Source organism: Cupressus sempervirens, chromosome 4, assembly GCF_028749045.1.
Source record: "Cupressus sempervirens isolate cs-2001-9-10 chromosome 4, ASM2874904v1, whole genome shotgun sequence".
NCBI lineage: Eukaryota > Viridiplantae > Streptophyta > Pinopsida > Cupressales > Cupressaceae > Cupressus > Cupressus sempervirens.
The window spans coordinates 87,059,773-87,077,600 of record NC_143121.1 but is presented as its reverse complement, the minus strand read 5'-3'; the positions used below and the strand labels follow the sequence as shown (position 1 = coordinate 87,077,600).

The 17,828-nt window shown below is 36.1% G+C and overlaps 1 protein-coding gene across 5 annotated transcripts in view; it reads left to right on the top strand.

The window, feature by feature from the left end:
* IMPL2 (inositol monophosphatase family protein) overlaps window positions 1-17,828 on the top strand; it is a 203,254-nt gene that overhangs the window by 115,003 nt on the left and 70,423 nt on the right. For 3 of the 5 annotated variants that reach the window (XM_089824422.1, XM_089824426.1, XM_089824423.1), the window contains exon 7: window positions 15,525-15,614. The exons of the other annotated variants lie outside the window; for them this stretch is intronic. In XM_089824422.1, the coding sequence (XP_089680548.1) occupies window positions 15,525-15,614 (90 nt within the window). The remainder of the gene's footprint in view (window positions 1-15,524; window positions 15,615-17,828) is intronic. 5 annotated transcript variants of the gene reach the window in all.

Below are 17,828 nucleotides of genomic sequence, written 5' to 3'. Positions count from 1 at the left end.
CGAGATTGTCAGAGACAGTGGAGATGGGGATGCATCCATCCTTGATACTAACATTGGCATATCGGTTTCGTTCCCACTAGAGTCAGGTTCAGTTGAGTTGGGTGCTATAGCAGATTGTTGTGGTATGCCTGACATGGTGGTGGCCTCTAGTACTGATGGCACGGAGACTAGAGATGTTGTATCAAAGATCATGTGTGATGTTGGTGATCCGGCAGTTGGCATGGTTCCTGCTAGTGATACTACTTCCTTGGCGATGTCTTCGGAGGTAGTAGTCAGTTCCAGCTTGGTTAGTGATCGATTGCAGTTAGTTTCATTTGGGTTGCAGTCTGAGCCACTGACTGAGATTGGTGCATTCTATCGGCATTACATTGTGAGGTATGCTCATCAATTTACCTTTGATGACCATGTTGATGAGATGATGATACAGAGATATACTTTGATTCCTAGTGCTTGTCATCAGTTATGGGACGGTTTGACGCCATAGGATGAGAGTTGTGATGGGCATGACATGGCAATAGGTTCTGTGGTTGATAGCTTGATAATACATGACTTAGAGAAAGAGTTTGGGAGTGATGCTTCAGCGGTTGTTGTTATTGATTCTACTCCTTTGGCTATGACATCTCCTGACTTAGCTGGTGATCAGTCACAGTGGGTTGTATCACTTGTTCATGGTGAGTTGTTGACTGAGATTGGTTCTTTTTACCGGCAATATACTAAAGGATATGTTCATTGGTTTGCTTTTGATCCATGTGTTGAGGAGTTGATGGCAGACAGGTTTGGACTAGGCTCTCATTTTTGCTATCTACCGTGTAATGACTATTCACAATTAGCAGTGCATGGGTGTTATGGTTATGAGACAGTGGCCGGTAATCTGCAGAGTTGTGTTGCAGTAGATGTACAGTGTGTGGATTCTTTGTATTTGGTGCAGTTTCATGTGGGAGTGGTCACCATTGTAGCAGAGTTGGAGTGTGCATTCCGCATAACACGATGGGTTGTGTGGATGGTGTTTATTATGTTGACAGTTTGGGTGATCTACTCTACTTGGGGTCTAATATTTTGAGGGTTTGTGCCTCGTGGGTTCCTGACTGTGGCAGTAGTGGATTTGGAGTTCAGTTGCACCGTGATTCACGATTCATTTATGGATTCCTCTTGTTTAATTTTCAGAGGTTGTTGCAGGAGCCTATGTTGACTGACAACAGTATAGTTCATGACTACATTTGGGATCCAGGTGGATTGATTGGGTTGTTGTTCGGCCATTGCTTGGGGACAAGCAATTTTGGGAAGGGCGGACTGTAATGTCCCCTTTTTAGCATTCATAGCATGATGTTGTCGTTAGCCTATTTCCCCACGGTCCCGTAGGCTAACCAGGACATTAAAGGGGCTTAGAGGCCACTTGGCCTAGATAGTTTCAATTGCAGGTCTTTCTGAGGGGTTTTGAGGCAACTTTGGGCATGCTTACTATTTATAGTAAGTCATCTTGGACATGGGCGGACATCTAGTGGCAACGGTATGTCGATGGTAATTGTTTAAAATCGACAAGAAGACTTGTTCATCATTGATAAGATTTGTTATGCATTGATAAAGCTATTTTATAAAGTTAAATTTAAATATTTAACTTTATTAATGCATAGACTATAGTTTGTGAGAAATATTTAAATTAAAAGAGTCCCCTTTATTTTATAACACATTGGAGACATAAGTTACATAAAGGGAGTTATGTTTTATCCCACATTGAGAAAACGAAGGATTGAGCTCTTGCGAGAACACTATAAAAGAAAGGGAAGAGCTTCTTTTTAGTATGCTTGGGGGAAAATCAAAAAAATTGGAGAATTTTCTGGAGGTTATGTCTCAATAGTTTGAAGGACGAAATCCCTTCAAGCTGGAAAACTTGACGCCATTGAAAGATATGGTCTTGAGATTCAACATGGTAATAGTCCGAAAAAGTAGATACGAAAAAGGAGTCCGAAAAAGCGAAACCGAAAAAGCAGGCTGAAAAAAGCAGTCCGAAAAGCGGAACCGAAAAAGCAAGCTGAAAAAAGTAGTTCGAAAAGCAAAACCGAAAAAGCAGGCCAAAAAAGCAGAATCGAAAAAGCAGGCCGAAAAAGCAGAACCGAAAAAGCAGGCCGAAAAAGCAAGGCCGAAAAAGTAGAATCGAAAAAACAAGTGGAAAAAGCAAATCGGAAAAAAGCAAAGCAGAAGGGGTAACATTGAAGAAAATTATTACAGCCATCTACAACCAGGTTCCTTTGTTAGTATTGCTTTTTTTTAAGTGTGATAAGTTTCAGCTATAGGTGTGCATTATACCAGCGTTATCATTTTTTGTAATCCATGTAAATGCCAAAAAGTCTTGGCCATATTTCATGAGCATTGGAAATTTCATTGCAATTAGGGAGATAATAGTTGCTGGTGCCATTTGAGCAATACAATATTATTATTTATCAGCTAGTTAGTTTGCATACCAACTGTTTGTAGAAATGCCAGTTGGCTGTAGGTGTTCATTTCTCATGCTTAGATCATATATATGCATTGAATATTGTCAAAATAAGTTGCACATTCATGTTAGGTCATTGTGTAGTCCGTTGTAGTCTTCTAGCACAAGATTCTCATTGATGCAAATTGAAGAAAAAGTCATTTGAAGCTAGCTGAAATACTATATCAGTCATACGTCCCTTGCATGTGAATTGTTTGATGAAATTCCTTGAGCTTTCATCAGCATTTTTGAGAGCAGATTTGAGGTGGCTTATTATAGTGGTATCAGAGCTTGCTTGCAAAGTGTTTGACGAAATGTCAAACAACTGAAGTATAAAGATTTTTGGTGTTTGAAGAAGTTATAACCTATTGGGGTTATTTTAAGGACGAAGAGACAAGTAGTTCCAAACACCAAACAGCTAGAGTTGTTCAACATGCAAGGAGGCGTGTTACGAGGCCAATGTGGGATTAAGAGGGGACGGGGAGGCAAGTAGTTCTAAACACGAAAGAGCTAGAGCGACTCATGGTGATGGCTCGCTTTAGGGGAGCTGTTAAGCATGCAAGGAGGCCTGTTATGAGGGCAATGTGGGATTAAAATAAAATCCATTTTTAATATTAGTATTAATATGGTCCAGATTTATTTCATTTATTTGACTTCAAATTTTTCACCTTGAACTTTTCACCATAGGCAGGGACTTCTGCTTGAACAGAGCTCTTGTTTATACAAGTTAAATAGTAATATTATATAATGAATAATACAAACAAAGTCTCTAAGAGACAGAACTAGAGCAATGATTCTAACATAGATCATTTATACATATAAAAGATTTCATATATTAATCAATCATTTCATTTCTTAAATGGTGGCAACCACGTCTAAAGATCGTGACCCTTCATGCTTCACAACATATTTATTGGATGACGAGGTCATTTGAAGGGGAAAAGAGACCAGGGATAGGAAACGGACAATATAATTGTTGCAGAGTATAATGTAGCAGAGAAAACGAGAATCACTAACAGAGCAAATAATAATTTATAAGGTATAATAAATAATAATCGAGTGGTGATAGCAAGCAGTACGAAGACTCAAGACACCATATCTTATCAAATGAAAAAATAAAAAATTAAAAAGATGCAGCTGAATGGAAACTGGGCAGAATTCATCCATAGAAAAGGGCCAACAGTGGCATTGGAGTTCATGTCAGTTCTGAAATGTGAGTATGATAATCACACAAGTGCAACAAATAGAAAATAACCAGGAGAGAAGTATTGAAGGAATAATGGGGGAACCTTATGGAGCAATGTCTAAGCCAACAGTATCTAATACGTTTCAGAATGTGAGTCAGTATTCATGAATTCTTCAAAGTCATCTTTTATTGACCTTGATATTCAGGAATCATCACAGAAGATAGGGAGGAGCTGATAGAAGAATGTTAGAAAGAGATCGATAACCATGTAAGAAGGGTTTGGCAAAATATATATAACAGATATACAGGGAGAAACATAAATAAATATATAATTCAGTTACAGTGATATAATACAGACATATCAGAAATGACAGGGTTCATCCCTTAATTACATACGGAGAAGTCTGTGTATGAACCACAGGTGTCTATCAGTACCCATGACATGCAACTCCAACTCTACTGTCATAAGGTAAAAGGGAAAGCCGCAGTTTAACCTAGAGTAGAAAACGTAAGTGTTTTGAGGAATGTGATGAACTCTGAAACTCATTCAATAAACCAACCAAAGATAAAGATAATAGCCAAGAGGATTAATGGAGGAGAAACAATATTCAAGAAGGGAGCATTCCGCTGACTCAGTTGGAAAGAAATAAGCAAGAAAGGAATCAATTAAGAAGGAAGAAGAAAACATGGTGAGTCCCAGGCAGCAGAGGGTTGAATAAGACAAATGACAAAACATAGAAGCACCAAACAAGAGAATATATGCAGAGCCTTCTATTGTTGATACACCTGAATTCTGATCTACACAATTCAGCAGGGGCTCGTGGTAACTTTTATCCATTGGGATATTAATAGAAGCATTCCAATACAAGAAATCTGAATAAGTCCAAAACGATAAAATCCACATCACCAAGTTGGATAAGGCATATAGTCTGCAGATCTGTGCATAGTTATTAGTTCAGCAATCATAATAATATCTCTACAATTGATGATTGGAAAACATTGCACACTTTTTATTTGAAAACCAGAGAAATATAGCATGCAACTGATCTAAATGGAGTTTTCCTAAAGAGAGTGTAATGAAATAAGCTATTTCTACATTAAGGCAAACCTTGAGAACATCGCAATACAATTGTCTTATAATAAACAGTGACCACCCTCATCGGTATAAGTTTGCAAAGGATATTGCGTTAAACAGAAGAGTTTTAATTAGTAAGGAACCTCTTACATTTGAATTTTAGATAAATCAGTCTCAAATCTTTAAGGATCATACCAAGGGACATTACATTCTCCTTCTCTGATCTGGATTTGATGATATCCACTCTTCAGATTTATTTTTGTAAAATAAACATAATATCATCCATCCTTGGCAAGGGAAATCTGTACTTGATAGTGATCTTTTTGATTGCTCGAGAATTTGTCCACATCCTCCATTCTCCATTTTTCTTTGGTGCTAATATTGCTGGTAAAACACTTGGATCCAAACTTTCATGAATCAACACTTTCGGCAATGGCTCCTCTACTTGTCTATTCAATTCTTCACTTTTTGTTGAAGTTATTTTGTGAGTTGTCTTATTTGGAAAACTAGCTCCTGGAATCATATCCATCTGATGACTGATCTTTCTCAATGGTGACAATCCATCAAGCACATTAGCTTTTGGAGTTGAAGCAAAACACATGCACTCATGCCTTATACCTTCTAGAAACTTTCTTCCATCAACTAAACATGTTTTGACATTGCTACATACCTTCTCCCCAGTTTCCTTCAATGGCTTCAGCTTGTATCGAACTCCATTCTTTGTCAAAGAATATGTATTTGCAAACTCATCGTGTACTATGTGACGTCCCCTTTAGTGTACGAGAATTTAATAATTAAATAAAAAAGTTATAATATAACTACTTAATACTAATTAAACCAAGTATTAAAGACAATAAAAATTAAATAAATAAATAAACAAGTGAAACATATAATGTGATCTATTAATGATATAATAATATGTTACTAAGATAATATTATAATATTATAAGATAGTATTAATTATATATATATATATGATCACCTTTAATCAAATTAATAATTGGTAAATATAATCGAATCAGTATTTATAGTCTACAGATACATAGCGTGGGGATATTACATATTATAACACGTGAGTATATCAGTTGAACGAGAGAACTATTCAATAAGGATTGGCTCGAAGAAGCATATATTGTGACATACAACACTGTAAATTAAAGAAAATGACCTCAAATTGACGTAGGGACAAGGAGAAAAACATGAGGAATAAACTTTGGGGAGAGCATGAGGAAGAAACTCGGCTTCAAGCCTTCCAATATTCCCTGTCTAGAGTCGCACACAAAAGCTTTATACTGAATTCAAATAATCAGCAGAGAACACAAGGCTAGATGCAACATTTTATTAGGTGTAATTATTTAGCTTTGCATACAAAACAACAACATGCCTGATTGTGAGGTCTTCCAGGTGGCAACCTTATACAGAACCAAGAATCACAATTCAAAGACCAAGCTCACATCTTTTAACTTCTATCTTCTAAGAATGCTCTCAAACTTGCTTTCCTACATCTAACCAAGCTTCTTATATAGCCAGCTAAGCCAAAAGTCGGCTAGTCAAGCATTTAATTACAATATAGGTCCAGTCCTTGAAGAGGAAACCGAATACAAGAAAAGGACAACATAAAATTGTGCGCACTTAAAGGTAGGTCCACACGTGTGCTAGGAGTCGGCTCCCAATTGTGCAAGATGCCACATAAGTAAAGTAAACTACACCAATTGAAACAACACGCCTCGTTGGATGAAAACAACAGGAAAACAGGACCGCAAAGAACGACACAAAACTTGAAAACTATGAAACGTTAGAACTTGCACACTTAGGACGAGGATCTAGGATGGTCCTCAATATGATATCAATTGTGCACAAAGAGAAACCAAAAGCAAAAATTACTATGTCACGAAAAACATATTGGTATAGAAAACAAGAATTATTAATTTTGAGTGATGCAAGATTGCTTAAGACCCAAGATGCTCATGCATCAGACACCTGGGGTAAGAAGAGACCTGATGTCCACATTAGGACTCAAGAACATTCTGACCTAAATCATATAGATCTAGTTTAGCCAATAATATCCATGAACTGTCTTCAACTGGTTTTCCTTTCCTTTGAACAAGGTATTCCATGTAATCCTTCCCTTTGGTGCTTCTGCTTATTCTGGTATTCAAGATTTGTTCAATGCCTTCCTCTTTCTTCTTGGGATAATTTGGGTTATCAGTCAACTCACTTTCAGGCTCATGGTACTCAAAGATATCAGAAATGTTGAATATGGGTGAAATATCCATATCTTCAGGCAATTTCACTTCAAAAGCATTTCCAATGTCAAATTTTCTTTGAATTTTACACGGTCCAAACTTTTTCATTTTCAATTTGTTGTAGCTTCCAACTAGAAATTTATTTTTCTTTAAATGAACCATTACCTCACCACCTGCATTGAAATATTTGTCTTCACCTCTGATCAACTCGTTGTTTATATTCCTTAGTATTGTTGTGCAAAGTGTCCCTTATATTATCATGCAAATCTTTTATGTAACTTACAAACTCATTAGCATTAGCACTATACTTTTTTTCCTTACTCAAGTTTCTTAGTTCTGTAGTTCCTCTAGGGTGTAGTCCATTTATGACCTCAAAAGGTGTCTTCTTAGTACTTCTGTTCATAGAGTTGTATGCAAATTCAGCTTGTGTCAAGACCAAGTCCTAATTTGTAGGTTTACTTCCAACCAAACATCTCAACATATTACCCAAACTTCTATTTACAACTTCAGTTTGTCCAGCAGCCTGGGGGTGAAATGTAGAACTAAACTTAAGTTCAGTACCCAACTTCTTCCAAAGTGTCTTTCAAAAGTATCCAATGAACTTAGCATCTTTGTCTGAAACATTTGTCTTTGGCGATTTGTGTAACCTCACTACCTCTTTGAAAAATCGCTTTGCAATATGTACTGCATCATACGTTTTCTTGCAAGGTATGAGATGTGCCATCTTAGAAAATCTATCTACCACCACAAATATAGAATCAAAACCTCTCTAAGTTTTTAGCAATCCAAGTACAAAATTCATGCTTATGTCCTCCCAAGGTCTGCTAGCAATAGGCAAAGGTGAATACAAACCCAAATTCTAACTAGTTCTGTTTGCTACTTGACAAACTGCACAACTTCTCACAAATTTGTGAACATCCTACAGCTGTGTCCAATAGTATCTTTCAACAATCAACTTTATTGTCTTATCAATCCTAAAATGTCTAGCGAGTCCACCACAATGTTTCTCTTAAATGATGTTACTTCTCATAGATCCTCTAGGTATGCAAAGTTGAATTCCTTTAAACAACATGTCATCTTGAATGAAATAACCAATCCACTTATCCTGTTCAGCTGTCAAATGGTACTTACAAGCTTTCTAGGTTCTAAAAAATCAAGATCAGTTTCATACGAAGTCTTCAAATCATCAAAACCAAGCACCAAGCACTTCAACCTTCATTTTTGTTAGCAAACTCCTTCTACTCAAAGCATCAACTACTTTGTTTGATTGTCCACTTCTATATTTCAACAAAGGTGAAATTCTTCAAATATTCTACCCAGGTTATATGTCTTTGATTTAGTTTGTTTTGACTTCCAATGTACTTGAAGGCCTTATGATCTGTATACAAGACAAACTCCTTAGGCATCAAATAATGTCTTCATTTCTTCAAAACTTGAACAATAGCATAGAATTCTTGAGTATTTCTTTTTAGCATCATTCAATTTCTCATTAGAGAAAGCTGCAGGTCTTCCTTCTTGACTCAAAACAACTCCAATTGCATTCCCACTAGCATCATAGTCTACTTGAAAATCCTTAGTGAAATCAGGAAAAACAAGTGTAGGTAACTCTGCAACTTGTTGTTTTAATGTTTCAAAACTCTTATTTGCTCCTTGTGTCCATTGGAAATCCTTTTTATCTCCTCTCATAGTTTCTGTCATAGTAGTACATACTGAACTGAAATTTCTAATAAACTTTCTATAAAAACTTGCCAATCCATGGCTTGTTTTAATGAGGAATTGATAGAACTCTTTTGTTTATTACTGAAAAAATCTTCCCATTTGCTTCAACCCTTGCATTTTCCTTAGCAAAACAAAATCATAATTTGACAAGAATGAATTGCCTCTTCAACTTCTTCACTATTCGATCCCATCTTGTGATTTTCTCTTTTTCTCTTTTATTTTGCTCCAACTAAATCTCCTGCCACCAAATTTTTGCATGCTCTTTCAGTTTGACCTTCACAAATTTGACCCTCTTAGGATCTTCAATATCTTCAAATTCAAAATATTCTTCTAGATCATTGATCCAGTTAATTAGATCTTCTGTATTAAGATTTTTTGAAAATGTGGGGACTTTAGTTTTAGGTCTTTTTTTAGTCCTAGAAATGACTCCAAAAAACTTGTCCTCCTCAGTATAGGCGCTTCCGCTTCTTCCTATTCAAGATGTCATTCTTCTTCGAACTCATCCTCGCTTTCATCTCTTACTATAATATTCATTCCTCTACCACTTGTCTCTGGAGGGCTTTAAAACCCTCATTTGTCACACCTCTGGCTCTTCTGCCATCGTTCCTTCATGGAGGCATTTTTGTGCTCATCACTCAAACTGACAACCATAGTCTTGATGCAAACTACCTCATATTGAGGATTTGTCTACACTCTCAGGAAATTCCACTTTGATACCAGTTGATTAAGGGTACTTCCCTTAATAACACAAACACATAAGAAAATAGGGAAATAACAAGTTGCAAGAACAAAAATTTGGCTTCGTATTATCTCCAAAAGTATGGAATTACAAATTCAGAAAAACAACATACAAAGGCACATGAGTTATTTAAAATTTTCTACAAAAAATCTGCGAGCCGAAGCCACCACAAACATCCCCCAGTACTCTGCTAGACACCCCTACACACCTTGATATAGGCAATTTTCCACCACCATAGAAGGTTCTAACAATTTAACCCTAGACCTTGAGGCTGATCAACCTTAAATTATTATTATTTTTTAAATTTTATTACATTAGAGTAGGTCCCAACAACTTTCAGAATTCAAAAGAAGTTTTGAAGGAATTTAATTTTTGCCCATTTTAGGTGGCATGACTTCCAATGAACATAACTGATTGCCATTTACTTTGAGTGACTCTTTTGACCCCATTTAAAAAATGCTATGAATCGCTCTACAATGCCTAATTCACACAAACTGAGTTCAAAGGTTTTATATCCTGTTGCCAATACTGAAAATTTTCATTAAGTTTACAAATAGATTTGATATTACAGTGAAACTTTACTAACAAGCTGATATATTTAAAATGAACCTCTAGAAATGAAATCAGAGCATTCTAAGCTCAAACAACCAACTTACTAAAAATAGTAATCTTCTAGAAATAGTAGCTCTACATTGAGATAACCCTTATTGAAAGACAAAATAGAAATATTTTTTGGTGAGGCAAGATTTCCCTTAGACTGAGGATGCTCCTACAGCAACATGCTTAGTATAAATGAAAGATATTGAATGCCGAATATGAAAAGACTCTTCAACTCACTAATCAATCGATGCCCATCCATTACAAGATGATTATTGGGAAAGAGATCCTATGGTAGAAGATTACTGTTGAGAACAAGGCAAATAAAACATGCTGAAATATGGCACATTAAAAGCATACCTTGAAGAACCAAAGAAATGACCCAACGACGAATCCATTCAATAATAGGAAATGGAGTGCCACAAGTGACTGACGCCAAGTCAGCATTCAGAATATACTTTGAAAAATAATCACAAGCATAGTAAGCTGAAATCAAACGACACCATATGTCACGTAGGCTATCATAGATGACTCAACAAATAAGTCATAAGTTATCGGATAACTCAGTTTGGTTTGATTTGAACAACTAGTCATATAACCGTTATGAGACATATGTCAACTCTTATCAAGTATATGAGAAATATAATACAGAACAATTGTATATGTAGTAATCATAAGTACATATACTTAATATATGTAATGTCCCTGTTTTGAAGGTAATTTGATTAAATTAATTAAATTAATTAAGTTGTCCAAAATAATGAATATTTTATGAGGATGAATAATTAATTATTTTAATTAAATAAATAAGTGGTATTAAGTTAATTACTTATAAAGTTATCAAATAAATAAATATTAAAAGGTAACTTTATATTTAATTAATTTAATAAATTGACTTGAATTATAAAATATTTTATAAAGTCACTTAATAAAATAATGTTCTAGAAGTTTTTGGAGAAAGTGGAGAAAAAAGAATAAATAGGCATCTTGGATTTCATTCTTAGTAGGCAGATTTGATATTGTTGTTTCATCTTGTGGAGCCTAGGGTTTCTGCAGATTACTTCTTTGTCATAGGAAACGAAAACTTCCTATTGATAGCAATTTTGAGGGTGTGAAATATCACTTGAATTATTGCAGTTGGAAGGAAGATACTTTAGTCTTCTATTTGTGCTACATTGAGAAAAATATTTGAGTACAATAGCTGATGTATTATTGTACTTTCTGAATAAAGGGTTTAAAGGTTATTACTTGTAGATCAGATTTAGTGTTGGCTGCTACAGTACCCGTGAATAGTGTCCGCTACAGTGTTCGCTACAGTAACTTGGTGCATCATTCAAGGCATTCTCAGCCTAGGCACAATTTTGGAGAAGCATTACCCTCTTCCTTGGCATCAAATATTGAAAGGAGAAGGTCTGCTATTATTTTCAGATTCTGAAAAATAAAAAACTCAGTCACATTAGGGATGCTTGTGGAGACCACGATTTTGTTTGTTACTCCCTCATCTTGGTTTGATTTCCCTTCCTACCTTGGGCGCACTATATAGGAGGATTATTTGATGAAGCTGGTTGCATTTTCGAGCCCATAACAGTTGAGAATTATTTTATAATAATCTTTTATATCAGAACAGGGGTGGCTGTTTCAGACATTTACATTGGGCATTTGAGGCCATCACTCTTTGGGACATTGCTTGCAACTTCATTGGAGAATCAAGGCGACTTCAAGAACCAGGTTCCTTTGTTCATTCATGCTATTATGTGTCATCTAGTTGCATTTTAGGAGGTACTGCTGTAGGTGAAAGCTCATATCAGATTTAAGCATATGTATGTAAGCCAAGAGTCTTGGTGTCTCATCTCATTGCCATTGTAGAATTGTTGCATTGTCAATAATATATTTGAAGTTGGGAATTCTCTAGTTGAGTTATTGTCTATTTGAAAGTTTAAAAGGGATGTATGCCAACTATTTGATATAATGACTATAGGCTACTTCATCCATTGCATTTCAAAATACAAAAAGAAATCTGTATTGCATCTAGGACCTTGTCTAAACATCATAGTACTCTTTTGCAAGTAGTATATACATTGGATATCATTGGGAAAACATTTATGGACTCAGACCAGCTAGTTACAAGGTTGCACATGAATTGTTTGACAAAATTACAAGCAGCAAATTAGGGCAAATTGTGGTCAGTTTGAGCAAGGGTCATTACAATATAATGTGTACTTCACTTTTACTGAAGCTACACTTTGACAGCGCCATGTATTGTACATTGTCTTGGTGATGCAAAGTACTTTAAATTTTGTGGATGTAACTAGTTGTTCAAATCAGACCGAATCGAAACAATATCAACTTGCTGACTGTGACATTGGTGGCCATCCATTGTGAAGCCTTTCTTTCTATTTGGATTTTTCACTTTTGAAGAGATCTATCATATCTGAAATGTATTCTTGAAAACTCATACTTGTTAGTAGTTCCATGGATGAACTCTGTTAAGGCCCTACTAGCACCAATTTTGTTGATGTGAGTTTTGAGACCACTTCAACACGCAGGATAAAACACTTAGTGTTCTGGAGTGAAATACCAAATATCAAATCCTCTTGTGAATAGGAAAGCATAGATGCTAAACATTGTATATGATTTTGTGATCAAATTAGAGAAATCCAAGGTTCTTTCTAATCATGGACTTAATTCAGTTGTAATGATGGGATATGTTGGGTGTCACTTGGGGACTTATGTTGTTCATTCAATAGCTATCAACTTTCCAACTGAAAATGATCTAACGATGTAGGCTCTTCAACTTATTCTAACCAAACAAATTGCAAAGGGTTAAAGTGCTGAGAAATCTATCTAACTCTTAATTATGCAAGGGATCATTTGATGAGAAGGTGAAACTAACCATTTCTTCCTCAATTAAATCAACTATGTCAAGGAGGTTCTTTCTTATATGGACATATGAATGATTTTCAAATTGTCAATACTCATTTGAACACCCAATGATTGCATGATCCAAATGAACATTTCCAATTGAAGTTAGATGCTTACAATTTGGTCCAAACTAATCTTACATTGATACTTGCAAGTTGCAACTAACAAGTATCAAAAGGTATGGACACTAAATTCACCATAAATTCATGATTTGATAATATCTTTCATTTATGTACTACTAATACTTAACACAAATGAAATCCTAATCTGACGAAATATAGAAACCATGCTATATTCCAAAATAATTCAAGTAATCCACCATGAAAACCATCAATGAATTTGGAATTACTTTGGTAGCATTGTAGAAAAAATTTCAACAAGTCACCTCCTTTTACAAATGATAAGACTTTGCCTTTTCTATTTGTTCAAGTACAATGAGTGGCTAGGATTAATATGAAATTGATGCCCCAGATTTATCCAATAAAGCCATAGTTCAACTACGAACTACTAGCATTAAATCCTGGACCAGCTACATAAAGGCAACACTTTGCAGGCCACTGAGAAAATTCCAATGCTTTGATTGACCAATCGGAAAATAGTTTAGGTATAAGTATTGTATGGGCTCCACACATACACTTCACATGATCTGATTGAATGAACTTGGACACATGCAATTGGAGCTTTCTGATTGGTTGAATATGAATAGGTGCCACCTCGGGATACTTATGTTATAAACTTGGTTAATGTCTCTTGATAGTCAACGTTTTGCAGCCATGGATTAATGGTGATGGTTCATATTCCCAATTTTTTTTATTTTCATAAGTTTTCTCTGTCCTGCTTCACTCAGGAATTGTCTCATTACCATGATTTTGAACACGCTTGCTCTTGAAATCTTGATGTCTTGACCTTGATTTGTTCTTGAACTCCATCTTGATGTTCTTCTCTTGGGTTTTCATCTTCACCTTGATCCTCGACCTGGAACCATCCTCTTGCTTGAAGCCCTGAGCTTGATCTTTACTATAGTTCCTCGTTATCTAAGCATCTCCTTCATAGTTACCTTGCAAAAAAAAACAAAGAGCTTAATGGATTGAATCCAAGAAATATATGTGAAAACCCTTAATAAACTTTGCATTTTCATCTCCAATTTGAAATTGAATAGTTGAATTTAAGTTGAAATCTCCTGTTTTCGACCCTATTTAAATTATTTCAACATGCAATTGTTGGAAGAAATCAAACCTTGAAGGCGGTAAATTGCATCTAAAGGTCGAATTGGAAGCTTATAGGCTAGTGGAAATCTGATGGCTGTTAATGAGTGTTGGACACTAATGTTGAAGGTAGGTACAATTTGCACCTCACCCATGGACAACCTTGCCCAAGGTGGGATTGGATTCCATTCATCCCTTGGACAACATACAAGATTTTATTTTGCCATCTTTCCCTCATCAAACTCAGTTTACCTTTAAGCTTGGTCATGAATTCTCCAATCAGTTAGAGATTTGGTCTTTTTGTTTTCATGAAAATATTGATTTCCACCCCTTTGGATCAGATTTGCCTTGGTTAAAGCTTGGTATGAATCTTGAAATGCTCATGCTCTAATGCAAAAGTCAACATGGAATTGAAATTTCCTCAAGAGCCTAGGGCGAAATTTTGAGGTCTGTTGGACAAACATGTCCAATGTGGGAGTGGATTCCACCTCTCCCTTGGACAGCCCTGTCCAAGGTGAGGGCGGATTCCACCTATACCCTTTGGACAGAATGAAATCTTACCCACTAAAACACTGACTTTCCCTTTTCAATTTCGTACTTGTCAAAAAGTCATTCCTTCTTTGTGATTTTCATCTCATTCATCATTTAGATCTGATGCCAAAAGATCTTAAAATTTCATGCTTTACATTCTTAGATTTCCTCCACCATTGCATCTTCTCTTGGAAGTTTGTTGTCTTTCCTATTCAATTGAATGTCACGATCACTATCTCCATTTTCTCTCAATGATGAGAACTTGAAATCAGACTTGTCATTGTCATATTGATTTCTAGGCTCCTTAAATTTTGGCAAGTGTTGAAGCCTTACTAATGATTTCAGTTCTCTATGTCAAAGACTTAGATCTAGAGCTGTGCAGATATAGTTCCTTTACTTGGAGACCTTGAAATTGCCACCAAACTAGAGCCAAACTAAACAGCTACTCTACTGTCAAGCAAAGAGAGGCATTGTCCAGTTGCAATGGGGTGATGGGGATAAAAAGGTCACAACAATAGTTTTTAATCCTTAAATTTTATACTGAGTTCGTTTGGGATGCAAAGAGTTAATTATTTTTAACCTATTATTGAATTAATTATCTCTAGAAATGGAGTTGGTGTATATGCATAATATCTATTGCAAGACCATATCCTATGGATTCCAGATTTTAAATGTTCTCAAGAATATGAAATTGCATGTCAATTTGATGACTTTTTGAGCTTTGATTGATAGAAGATGATTAGATTCATATGCTTGATGTTAACCATGTCTTAGACTCTGTTATATCTTTGGAGCTATAGATTGAAGTCTTACAACATATTTTTCATATTACAGGTAAAAATACCTCTCTATGGATGTGACTGCTATGCTTATGCACTATTAGCATCTGGACATGTTGATCTAGTGATTGAGTCTGGCTTAAAGGTATACTTGCTCGTATTGCTTTCTTGCATTTTTAGAAATTCATAGAAATTCATATATCACAGTTATTTGACAAATAAATCTAAGCGAATGCTTTTATCATGAGATTTGTTTCTTAATTCAAAGATTGATGTGATACAATGTTTAAGATCTGTTTTACTTGTATGAATATGTTAGAAGAAAATACACTATGTCGCATGATTACATTAAATCCAGACAGGGATCTCAGAAATGATAGATTCGAATAGTTGCAAGTGTTCATGCAAATCACAATTGATAGTATCAATGCTTGAGAAAGCCATGGAATTGTAAGGAACCTTTCTCATCTATTGCTGAAACTCATACATAGTGTAGGAGGCTAACAGGTTGGTGATTCCCACAGGAGGGTTCATGGATAATTAAATTGATTTTTGAACATAAATAACCCATTCATGAACATAAATATACCTCATAAATATTGGTGATTCAACAAAATATAGCTTTTACTTCTTGGCCTCCATTTAAAGATATACCCGTAACACATACAATTGTATTCAATCTGTTCCTTTAGTTAAAAAAGAAATTGCATGTATTTGTTCAAATTCACATTTCATGTGTTGTGTATTAAGGAATTTGACATAAAATCAGATAAGGTTCTGAGTGTCAGCTTTAGCACCAGCCTCATTGTTGATGACATCAAATGAATTGGAAGTTATCATAGCTATCAAAAGTAAGAAGAAAAATCGACAAGATAATCATTCCAATAAAAGGTATGAGTAAGACTGTTGAATTTCGTCATTATGCGTAGGTACATAAGCAAATTCATTGATTATCATATGAGCAAGTTTATTAAGAACAATGAAATAACCAGTCTCATGGATGATGAAGGAAATACAAATCTTTGAATGAAGGCACGTTTTGTAGTTTACCAATATTATAGTAATGCAGCAATACAAGTCAATGATCAAAGAGTGCCATGCCTCTAAGGCCGACTTACAGCTCATGAAGTGTTTCTTATACTCAATAATCTATATATACATATATTTTAATGCCAATATAATCTAATGATCATACTTTTGCAGGTTCTTGTGAACATGCTCATTTCCTTACCTCAGACAGAATTTGGTGATCTGTTTTAGAGCCATAGACTTCACCAGGGTATGTGGCATACCGGGTCATGCGCAGGGAGGAAGGAAAATCAATAATAAACCAAAGAAACTTGACCGGAAAACCAAGGAGCAGTTGGTAGAATTAGTATGTGGGAAACTACCGGAGGTAGAAAGCGAAGCATTGATGGATTCTTCGAAGGCAAGAGGACTAAAGAAATCTGAGGTGCTGGAAGGAAGGACATTGTTGTTGTCTGATGGATTTAGTGAAGAGCAGACACACCGATTCGAGTAGGGCATCGAACATTTCATTTTCGTAGGTGACCATGATGAATGATATCATGAATGACATAGTGTATGATTGGGCATCCTTGTTGGCTGAGAGCATGCAGTAGTTTATGTCACTGCAACACAAAACCTTCTACATGCCACACTACGCCATTGGCCTATTTCTTGATGCTACCCCATGGATGATACCGAATGATATATTGGAAATCAAGCCAGGTCCGATAGAATCGGGGGAGCCACTGATTATGTGGTGGAGGCATCTTGATACTCTTGGAGGGTAGAAGGCCATTGGACAGAAAAGGATGCGACAGGATGCGAGAGGAGGAGGTGGAGGACGAGGATGATGATGAGGAAGTGGAAGTTATTACAGCACCAACCCTACTATTTCCGAGGACCCTCACAGCTACCTCCTACTCGCACTTAGTCCCCACAGGTGTTCACATTCCTGGGTTCGGACAATTTAGGCAACCTGTTGTCATGATGCTAGTTACTGTAGCGGCTAGACCAACAGCATAGCCAACGCCATAGCCAGCAACACAACCAACAGTATTAGAACCTTTAGGGAGTACCGTGTCTTTAATAGTACCAGTAGCAGTACCTAATACAACCATACGGAAGTTACCCATGGGGTTACTTGAAGGAGTCAGCGAAGAGGGCTTGCTAACTGTACCAGAGGCAAGGACTGATATATTTATTTCAGACGAGGAGATGGATACTCAGGAGGGAGTAATGGAGATATCGACAGATGAGGTTTTGAGGACGTCGGGTGTCCACTTGGATGTGGTAGGTTCAGACGCAGTGGTTATGCTGGATGTAACATTGCTAGCACCACCAAAGGAGCTAG